Here is an 11,286-nt window from a genome sequence, read left to right as displayed (position 1 = left end):
CCATCTTGCGACCATAGAACACACTGAGACCGCCTTCTATAGATGCCGTTTCCAATGCTTTTTTTCGTTCCCTTAAGCTCTGTTTGTACTTATATTTAAACAATGCAAGTATGTTCTATTTTGTTCTCCCTAGATGCATAAATCAGCATTATTCATAAAAATACATATAATTCATCACTTTTTTTTTTATTTTTTGCAAGCAAATGCAATACTTAATTATATAATTAATTATATAAAAATAAGAAATTGTTGCGTTATATCCAATAGATTTAACGTCAATAAAGAATTGTCGCAATAATACTTACAGTTATTTATTCATTGATCTAAAGTGATTTAACGCAATATTTAAATAAATTTGTTTATATACGTAGTCTATTTTTAAAATAAAACAGATGAATATAGACAAATATATAAAGATGAGAGAAATTGAATGCAACTAGAACGAACAGACCTAATTTATCCGTGTGTTTACATCGTGAAGTTATCGCGAGTTATCGACAAGACAACCGCGGATAGCGGCCATTTGCATTCGCGGGAGGGCTCATCGTCTGAATGTAGAACGAATTTTTCAGTTGTGAAACGCATCTTAGCGTATGTGATTGATTAGTGATCCTGATCGTTTGCAAAATGGCTCGGCTGAGCAACGACGTCTTGAGGATTGTATGTGCAAATACAAGTCAGGAGAATGAGAAGAGGCTGCATGAGGCGCGAATTAAGAATCAGGTATTGTGCCATAAGGCGCTATTTTACCTGTACTATCCAACTGAGGACCGTTACCTGTGTTCCGCAGAATCCTGTCCTTTCTATTTTGTTTTTACTATTTTATTGTTTTTATCTAACATTGCATTTATTAATATTATTAACATGTTTTTTAGGGAAAGAATCGAGCTAAACAAGACTTGAACAAATTCTTTAGCAAACTCAATCAGACTGTGGAAACAAACTCAGGAAAAGCTTCAGATAAGTCGAGCCCATCATGTTACAACAAGAATGTAAGTATTCTTTTTGATCTTCATCAAATAATGACATATAAAATAACATTGCATTTAAATATATTTTATGTGTTTTATATAAGGTTACAAATTGCTGGTATGGTCCAATCTTGAGATTTCCACCTGGATCCTGGTGGGGTATACGCATGGATTGCTCCAGAGATCGCGTGCATGATCCCTTTGATGTTGATATACATGAAGGACCATTTGGAGTTGTCTCTGTTTGCACCTCGCACACTAACATGAATGAAGATGTGGATTTTGGCGATTATCTTACGCTAACTGGCAAGATATATTGCGAGGATCAATCCAGCGTTGATCCATTTATTCACAATTACAAAAATCAAATACCATTGAGATTAATTAGAAGTTACAATCTGCAAAATGAAATAGCGCCTAACACAGGATACAGATACGATGGACTCTACGTAATCATAGCCTGTTGGATAGGTGAAGCTTTGGATGGCACCAAATATAATAAGTTTGCCCTAATGCGTCTAGCTGATCAGGAGCCGCCAAGCTGGAACAGCAAAACCTCGGAAGATTCATCTGCGCGACGTGTTCCATTGAACAAATTGAACTGTCCGAATACGTACGACTTGAGAAAGTCTTCGTACACCAGCGGAATTTGTGAGAAGCGGAAACTCAGTCACAGTGATAATCGTGAAGATATGTCAGTTGTGAAAAGTGTACTGCCAATTGACGTCAGCAGGAAGTCTGTACCTGAAAGTTCCATTGTCACACGTCATGTCTTCAAAAAAACGCCAAATAACGTGGAATGTACGACGTCAACTTCTGTATCCGATCGAAAGACGTTAACGTGCCTTGGTGCGTCCACAACTAAAACTCACAGTACAAACATTTCGATACGTATGGGCCTGTACGAGTCGTCGCATAACACTCAAGATGCGAAGAAGAATGTCTCCACGATGTTGCACAAACCGTCCAAGCCGATCGACATCGCTGTCCGCTCGGCACTGGACATAGAGGGTGTTCGTTCAACACCAAAAGAGGACAGCAAACCTGTCGGGAAGATAGATACGGACAGGGCGCGAATTAATTCTTGGCCAGGTGAAAATGTATCATACAATGGTTACATTGCGACTGACAACACGAACGAAATCACTTGTCCATTGAGTAAACGTAGAAGAAATGTCTATTCGCAGGTCGCACTCTCATCGGAACATTCGCATTCCGTATCTTCGTCGCTAAACGGCCTCGATAATGACACAGATATTATTGAGCATGAAGAGCAGCTTCAAAATACCGAGCAATCTTTGAACGCACAGAAATTAAATCTTAATGGTGAACCAGAAGTACAGAAATTAAATGCCGAAGAACACCATGAAACGAAGAATTCAATTGTGACGCAAGGAAAAATCACTCAGAGCCAAGATGCTTCGGAGATATCGAGCGAACCATTCTGTGCGCAAAACATAAAATCCTTGGACTCTCTAACGCCGGACAAAATCTTGAATCTGATTAACAAAGAGAAGCATCATCCTCTGTCGAAATTACTGATTGGCAATGTGATAGGATTGACGACCGAAGAATATGCAATGATGAATGCGACGCAAGCAACAACGCCAGATTCGAAGAACGAAACGCCTACGTCGCCAAAGGTGAATCTGAAGAAGAGACGCAAAGGGGAAGACAACGTGAAGGAGAATGTCGCGTGCTTGGACAACAGAAGACACTGTAGATATTCTAAATCTAAGAGTATATCGTGGAAAGTGAAGAAACAGCTGGACGCGGGAAAACTCGATAAAGTGCTGCCTGATCGGCAATCCTGCAACGATGCAGATGACAAGTGCAATAATAATGCGAGAAAGAACAATCGAAGTGGCGTGTCTAGCGAGAACACCGAGTATTTATCGCCGTTACGTGTACAAACCTCGCTTCAAGCTATTGTGCAACATACTCGTAGTTCGTATGACATAAAAACACGTCTGAGGTCTGACAGGAGCGCGGTATTGGCGAAGCAGGAGTTTTCTAATTCGTCGATCAAGAAGAACAGATACAAGAAGCAAGATAGAGAGGTCGCCAATTTGTCAATAGACGCTAATTTCGGTCCCGTAACACGCGGGCCTCGAAACAGGAGGTTACGATGCCGAAACAGCGCGTTCACGAACAAGAGATACTACAATACATTCAATGCTGTATTATATTCGCCTAGCAAGCGATGCAAGTCTAGTTTCCAGCGGAAGAGTAAGTTGACCAAAGTCACTCGTCAGCGTGCCAGGGACAGGCAAGCTAAGGAGCGATACAAGGTGTCTAGCACTCTACACGCAAATAGCAAAGACATTAAAAATTCGATGCAAAAATCGAAAAATCTTCAGAGTACCGCTAGCAACAATAAAAGTGAAGATTGCAATTATAACAATAACAATTCTAACAATAGAAAGAAGGAGATAGTTAAGGTCGACGATCGCAATATTTCTAAGACTTCCTTCGACAGATGTCTTCGGAAGAAACTGGCGCAGACAACGGTCACCTTGTCGCAGCGCGCCGCTCAAACGTCGCACATAAACTTACACAAGAAACAAGCCGAGAAGCCCAACACGACGGACGCGATGACGCAATGTAGACTCATCACCGAGAATCCGGAAGTCTACGTTATCGGACAGCTGGACGATCAGAGGGCTATTCTGAAGATGGAGTGGGACAAGCTGGCGAAGCTGAAGTCGGAATCGATATGCGGCGTCGTACTGGACGATCGGGGCTCCGAAATTTACCAAACAGTGCGGCTCTGTCCCGTCGCTGCATTTGCGGAGGACAAGGCTGCCGAGTTCGCGGATTCCTTGCAGGACACAACGTCAGCCTTCGTACCTGTGAACGCTTTCGACAGCGATTTGCGGATTGCGCGACTCAGATCGATCGGATTCAAGCCTATACTCAAACCGGGATCTTCTCAAGCCGCCCACGACCCGGAGATCCTTCAAAATACACTCGTGGCCACAAGCAAAGTGACCAAGCGAGACGTTGCCGAAGAGTACGACAAGTATACGAATAACGAGGACAACAATATGGTGGTTTATTTGGACGACGAATTGCAGTATCAAGATATTGAAGAAGAGGACGACGAAAGCACGTTGGCGGCGAACACGTCGAAGAAATCGAAATTAAAGGGCATGCAATCGAAAGTCGGCAGCGTGTTTTCGGAAACGCTGCCGACGCGCGAAAACTTAGAATCTCCTTGGCATGGTTGGAAGAAGATCGTAACGAACAATCGATCGTATTGGATCGGTTGGTAGTTAATTGTACATAGTAATATAGACACCGCGAATTTGTGTGACGCTTCGTTACTGTACAACCAGAAAAAGGAACCGTTTTCTTCAAACGTGTACAATATTATATCTTTATTTTTTTTTTGCCAAAAAGTAAAGGCTGTTGATAACATTCTAAATTATTTTTCTAACAGTACCAATATGGTATTCGAGTTGACTAACATATTTTTAAGAAAGCTTCGATAGATATATATCTATAGGTATTTTATCATATAACTAAAATTTCTTATATATATATATATATTATATATATACATATAAATTATTCTCTATATATACGTATGTATATTTTCTCTACAAGTTTGAAATATAATTAACAGAGATATTTTACTGTAAATAAATAATGTTCTATTCATAGAATTGTTTATCTTTATTACGAGATGTAATAGGACAATAAAATTTATTCACAGATTTACTTGTTCCTTGTGTTCTCTTTTTTTCTTGTTCTTAAATGGCGACGAAAGATTTCGGCACAATGCGCTGTCATATAAAATAGATCTTTGTTAATTTCGACCTCTATTATGCATAAAAAAAAATATAAGGATTATACACAGTTGTACACATAAGACACCAAATACCAAATATTTATTCACATTTGACATAATAGCCATCAATTATCCTTGCACTCTCTTGCGCATATCTTCTCTTTTTCTTTTTTTTTTTTAATGGTGAAAGGCTCCTATTGAAGGAAAACTCGTCAACTTCTGCATCGTCAGACGTACTCTACGTCAGTACATGTGTGTGCATGTATATGTATACAATATACGCGCGCGCACACGTATGAATTTTGCAGGATTAATGAAGGAATAATTTTACAGCACTGTAGAGAGGGACGCAAAGATTTTTGTGGCTCGAGGTTTCCCTAAGAATATAAATGCGAAATTGCAAAAGTTAAAGTTCGCTAAACGCAATTCGTAAAAAATAAAAAAGATACAAAAGTGTAAACAAGCACTGACGTTTATATAGATATATCATGAACAGTTTGTAATCCAAAAAGGAGAATGCGACTCCTTAAAATTAAGTACTATACAATTACATTTATTCTCTTATCCACGAAGTGTAAGCTTTATCGTGCAATTAATATCTCTTACAGTGTCGTAGTAGAGCCACAGGTAGATAACACTGTCTCTCAAACACGTCAGCATATTAAAATAAATATCTTCTATACTATTTACTCATATACGTTATAACATAATACATATATTAACATGAATGTAACATTATGGAACTATTACAAGTGCGGCGTAACACGCCTCTTACACCCCGCGCGATATTTCCTTTCTTTTTTTTTTTCCTTTAAATTCTTGCGCCGTTTTTTTCACATCTTGCGTTTTCCCGTGAGTTCCTATCTATTCGCTTCGCGTTAATCGCTTAAAACGTAATTGGGCTTTTTTTTTCTTTTTTCTTTTGTCGAAAGCAGATCTCTAGAAGTTCATGGAAGTCCCGCATTGCGATAAAATAATCGTCGGTACGATATACGAACTTAAATTTACATTCTTTGAAATGGGTATGAGTGCACGTCGAACCGTGCGCACGTCGAACTGCGCGCACGTGTGTGTGCCTTATTGAAATTCATCGTCGCTGCTTAACAACATCGTTTTCTCATTATAGTTTTGCGAAATCGTGGCGACGCGCTGGTGAGAGGTGTTTCGCCTTTGCGGTGGTGGTACCGGCATGTTTTGCGGATCGTCCGGATCGAAGCTGGATACTCGCATACCACGTTGTCCTTTCGGGCCTCCTAATCGTCACATTACGTTATAAATTACAGCGGGCAAGCATAATACGTGACGAAATGCGCGACGGGCCAATAATAATACGCTAAAACTAGCCGATCGACTGATCAAACGTGAATGCAACTCTCGTGTCCTTTCATTGCAAAAAAAATACAAATTTAGTGGACGGTATTCTAACCGAAATGTCACATTTACATATCGAACATTCTTGCTCTGTCACCATGATTGCAAAATTAAGAATCGAAATCTGGCAAGAAATCTAATTTTCGATGCTATAAATATTTTCTCGCGAAGAAATGAGGAGTCATAGCGAGTAAAAGCTGCCTGAGAAGCTTAATCAGAGCAACAAAATTCGAATTAGATATCCTTAACGTGATACATAAGTGCAAGAAAAAAAATTGTATATTTTACAATGCAATCGCAATGCAAACAATTCATGCAGATTGTTGAAATAGGAAATAAAATAACCGGAAGCAGCTGGGATTGTGACTTCGCCATTGTGAGTGTATGCTATACTGTTGGGAAAGAGGACAATGATGTGCTTACATGCTCGTTTGTTTCACACCACATATTGGCATGCTACATAATACAATATAATAGGAATATAAAATAAAAGCGATAAAAATTAATACTAAGATTGTGACGGTTATGATGTTAAAAAAAAAAAGAAACAAAAAAAAAAGAACGATACATCGACCAATACCTAATTATCCTTTACACTTTTTTATAGAGCAATACTATGAGTATACACTACTCTCTCTCCCTCTCTTTTTCCTTCTTTTCTCTCTCCCTTTCCGAATGCTCGTCTTACGTTAAGTTCTTAACTCCTATTTTACAGCAGTATTGGTTAATCGCAAAATGGACGAGTTGTATATGAATATAACACGTATATGTCGATGATATTTTAAGTACAATCCTTATTTTGTATGCAATTTCAGCAGAAAATTCATTTATCAATCCCTTGCGGATAGATACCGATCTTTAAGGCATTGTGTAATCCCGTAAGCAAAGTATAGTGCTGTATCATGTATATTTTGATCCTCATTTAAAGTCGCGCACAAAGCTCGATGTCCAATTTCTTGAAATTAAAAAAGTGACGCCTCACTGTGTCATAGCTTTTCGTACGGCAAGTTGGTATTAACGTCTGAAAAACAGCAAACAAAAGTGCCTTCAAAATAATTGTTGAGTTTAACAGACCGGCACATATTAAGAGAAAATTTGTTATTAGTCTTTCTCTAAAGTGACAAACATTACAGGTGGTCTATTTTAAAACGTAGATATTCTATACTATATCTGTGACTTTTTGGACTTGCTTGCGTAAATACTTTATGATATGCGTGAGCAGATAGTGCCTGCATTGGTCAGCAGTGAAGTGTCAGCGCATATAAGTGAGATATAAATTATGTACAAAAGCCAAAGCCTGTAATTGAAGCGTTTGTAAAATCTCGATTAAAATGTGTAATTGTCGCATTATTAGCATCATATATGTCAAATAATCTTGCTCTATAATCAGAATGTACAGTATTATAGCTTCGCTTTCACTCGATATTTTTTTACTGAATGTATGAGAATGTATGAGAAAAAAAAGTAATCTTTGTATGAGACATGGATAAGAACTTATGAGTCAAATTTTTATTGCACGCTACGTCATGCTATATGAAAATTGAACAATTTTTAAATATAAATAGTTATTAAAACAAATAAATAAACATATATACACGTAATAAATAATTATGCAACAATGCGTAAAAAGAAAATAAGGAATTGTAATGCAAAAGTGATACATACCAGCACTATATTGAGTGTACTGTTGGTACTGTGGATGGAAATTATGGATGGCATCGGTCATAATATCTTTCGGATTCATTGTTTCCTGTAAAACATCATCAAAATAGTGTCGAAGCTACCACAAGAATGCATCTCTGTCCGCATTTCAGAGACATTTTACACATACTTTCAAGCTGCTGCTGATACTTTGCATCGTTACACTTCTACCTCGGGAATCGGTGACACAGCCAGCTGCGTACACTTGGTACGGGAACGCATAACGTAATGCTATAGCTGCGAACAACATCTCGATGCAAATGAGGAAATTTTGGTAACCGGCGGAAACCGTACCAGCACTCGTTGATTGACCCAAACTGTTTATGACAGGCGAAATGACATTCGCCTTTTCCAAAATAGCTAGTAAAACTCCTGCATGGGAAAATATTTTTTAAAATTATTATCCAATACACACATCTCTGCAAGTTTTCGTAGGATTATAGGATTTTACCTTGCCAGAATGACAGGAAGATCACGCTCTTCACTGTACAAAACTTGAGCACAGGCTCAAACGGCGTCAGCAGGTCCCTCGTAGCGAAGTAGAACAAAAAGAGCCCGTAAAGTGCAAGCGACACACTGATATTGTAAATTATGGTGATGTAAATGTAACCACCGTCGGGGGACCAATCTCCGTCTCTATAATGACCGAAGGCTTGCAGAAATATGATAACAAATGCCATCACTGGTTTAACTAAGCAGAACTGCAGGGTGGCCTGCTTGCAGAATCTCAGGAAGCCGATGGTGTACGTCTTCCCGACTAGGCAGCAAGTGCCGTAAAGGCAACTGGAGCGTATCGGCTTGCCCCTAATTTCGGACATAATATTGCCCTCACCGCCCAGATATTCATAGCACAGCGACAGGAAGTTGTATATTACAAACGCTTCGTAACAGTCCCGCACTGTGAAAAAGTAAACATAATAACTTTCGCTGTTGAAGAACAACAGCGAGATCCAGGAATAAGTGGCATAGATGGGCACGATAAAGAGAATCCGCACTATCCATCTTTGCTCCGTGGGATTTGTGTACCACCTGAGATGTTGATAGATCTACAAACAAGGAAATAATAGTTAGTATTGTTAATTGTTTTCTGCTGCAAAAAACATCTTATTAATATATCGCGGATACCTGTTGGCAAGTGAGAAAAAGTGCCACCCACACAAATACACCGGCAATGACCTGGGCCGCGCGAGTCTGCAAGAAGATCGGCGTGCCTTCCTTGGGTACGTCCGCCAAGTCGCTGACATCGGTGGTCGTTGACATCTTGCTCGAAGTATTCACGAACGTGGCGTGTGACGTCCCTGTGACCGCGACACCATTCATGCGTCAACCTGCTGATAACAGCGCAGACAGTTACGTCGTGAATTATTGTCGCAACAATCAATCGTTTCGTCGATCGACCTGATCGACGAAGGAGTCATAACAATCGTGTAATCTCGAACGCGAAGACGCGTGTGAAAAGAGAGGGGGGAGTGGCACGGGGAAGGAAAAAACGGAAGAAAGCGCGTGCGAGTGGTAAACGCGAGATTGCACGAACGACGGTTCGCATAAATCGATATATAAACCGAGGATTACAATCGGGACAGTTTCGTTGAACGATTCGGAGTTACGACATCGCGGCTGCGTGAAAAGGGTCTTTACGTCAACTGTCGTGTTGCCATTATCGTGAAAAAAAATACACACACACACAACACATACGAAACTGATTTTCATAATACGGGAATACGCGAACTCAGCGAAACTAGGCCGGTTTGAATAATGAAGCACGGTGATACAACAACGGTGAGGTCGCGCTGATTTCGCAGAATTTTTTTTTCCTCGTTTCGTCAACATACCCGTGCCCCCATTCGCGAGGTCCTCTTCAGATATTGCAGCATACGCGCAAACGGATTACGTGTGTCCACCGTGAAAAGTTCCGTTTAACGCTTGCTACCGTTGCTGACGTTCTCCTTTCAACGCAGAGACCAACAAAGCTGACAAGCCAGTCAACTAGAGCCAGCGTTTCCCTCCTGACGAATTACTTGATTAATCGCGCGGTACTTCGAGCTTTCGTACTTTCAGGCAATCTCGCTGGACGATCGTGCACGATGACGTTTCCTCGGCGAACAATACGCGCGCACACGGAATTGATTGCCCTCCGGGCATTCGCCGTTTACAAGAATTTTATCTACACTCACGTATTCTTGCGCTCGACATTCCCTCCCTCGCCGTCGCCCTCGTGCGTACAGATGCGTAGAGCGCACTGGCGTCGAAGAGAAATAAAGTACGCGGCGAGGTCGTCCTCGGCTGTCACTTGCGCCGCGATCTCGCTCAATATTACGCGAGAAACGCGAACGTATGGTCGTTACTTGCTCCGAATGAACTTGTTTTTCTCGCGAGTCGCCTTCACCGCCGATCCCGCAAACGGTTTCACTCCCACCAGTCCGTTGTCCTCCGCACCCCGCACCACCCCCTGCACACGGGAAAACCGCTCTTGCGCGCCAGGCGGCACGTCGTTGTTCTTTCGAGCTGCGTTCTACGCGTTCAAAGTGAAACGCTTGGACCAGTGGCGGATTCTCTATTCGACGTAATGAGCACGCAATTTCGGGCTTTTGGCACCGTGGAATCTTGGAAAATTGAGTCTGAAGCAAAAAGAAATTTCAATGTTAGCGTTTCATTAATTGATAACAAATTCTATTGCGTTCAATGATATTACTTTCACATAGTATACAATAGGGCAATGGTTTCCCACGCTATGAACGGATCTATTTCGGCATTCAATACAAATTCTATAGAATAAATTATGACGATTGAAACTCCTTAGATAGATCTAAAATAATAAAAAAGTATTAATATTTTTTTCAGTGTTATTGATGAATAGTTGAAAAATTAATTAATGTCAAGGAAATAAAATCAAATTCTAATTTTGCATGTCCCAAGGAATAATTTGATCGTTGTAATCATTATAAATACAATATCTATATATACATCGTAAATGTCATTTAAAAAAAAAAAATCAATATCGTTCTTTGCATTGCCTGTTCCTATTTCTACATCCTACATCCTCACCTTTGTCCTACAATTGAAGGTTCTATGAAGCAAGCGCTTCTCGCGACGAGCTCATCAACGAAAATCTACTAAGTATCGACGCGCGGCCGTGAATGATCCTTGTCCTCTTCTGCGCCTCCTTTTGCCTGTAATTACATTATTCATGCCACCTCCAAAGGCTGCGCGAGTCGCTGTAGCTTTTATCTCACGCCGCTTCTCCGAAGAAAAACATTTAGCAAAAATCAAGAAAACAAATCCTTTTCTAGCTATGTTTCATCATACTTTTTGCATTTTTATGTAAAATAAAGTATGTAATTGTTTTTGTCTCGGGCAGAAGGAAGGAGGAATGGTATTATAAAAACTATAGAATGCCTCAGAAGAAAACAACTTGGCGCCTTGGCGTCACAAACGTCACGAAGCCATCGA

The 11,286-nt window shown here is 40.3% G+C and overlaps 2 protein-coding genes across 6 annotated transcripts; one reads left to right on the top strand and one right to left on the bottom strand.

Moving 5' to 3' along the window:
* The first annotated feature begins 429 nt into the window (after positions 1-429).
* On the top strand, positions 430-4,694 carry LOC105670321 (uncharacterized). Its single transcript, XM_012363787.2, has 3 exons — positions 430-723; positions 876-992; positions 1,076-4,694. The coding sequence occupies exons 1-3, from the start codon at positions 628-630 to the stop codon at positions 4,244-4,246; spliced, it is 3,384 nt and encodes a 1,127-aa protein (XP_012219210.1). The 5' UTR covers positions 430-627; the 3' UTR covers positions 4,247-4,694.
* Positions 4,695-4,836: 142 nt separating this feature from the next.
* Positions 4,837-11,027, bottom strand: Tmep (Transmembrane endosomal protein). Of its 5 annotated transcripts, none has more exons than XM_012363740.2 (7): positions 10,882-11,027; positions 9,669-10,454; positions 8,962-9,167; positions 8,288-8,882; positions 7,967-8,208; positions 7,801-7,885; positions 4,837-6,017 (listed from the first exon to the last, which is right to left on the bottom strand). In XM_012363740.2, the coding sequence occupies exons 3-7, from the start codon at positions 9,154-9,156 to the stop codon at positions 5,842-5,844; spliced, it is 1,293 nt and encodes a 430-aa protein (XP_012219163.1). In that variant the 5' UTR covers positions 9,157-9,167; positions 9,669-10,454; positions 10,882-11,027; the 3' UTR covers positions 4,837-5,841. The 5 variants fall into 5 exon arrangements, with proteins under 5 accessions (XP_012219163.1, XP_012219164.1, XP_067211025.1 ...); XM_012363741.2 differs by having other exon boundaries at positions 8,962-9,164; XM_067354924.1 differs by having other exon boundaries at positions 10,011-10,454; positions 10,882-11,026.
* Between the last annotated feature and the right edge of the window lie 259 nt (positions 11,028-11,286).

This window comes from Linepithema humile, chromosome 5 (assembly GCF_040581485.1).
Source record: "Linepithema humile isolate Giens D197 chromosome 5, Lhum_UNIL_v1.0, whole genome shotgun sequence".
Taxonomy (NCBI): Eukaryota; Metazoa; Arthropoda; class Insecta; order Hymenoptera; family Formicidae; genus Linepithema; species Linepithema humile.
This window is presented reverse-complemented; position numbering and strand designations above follow the sequence as displayed.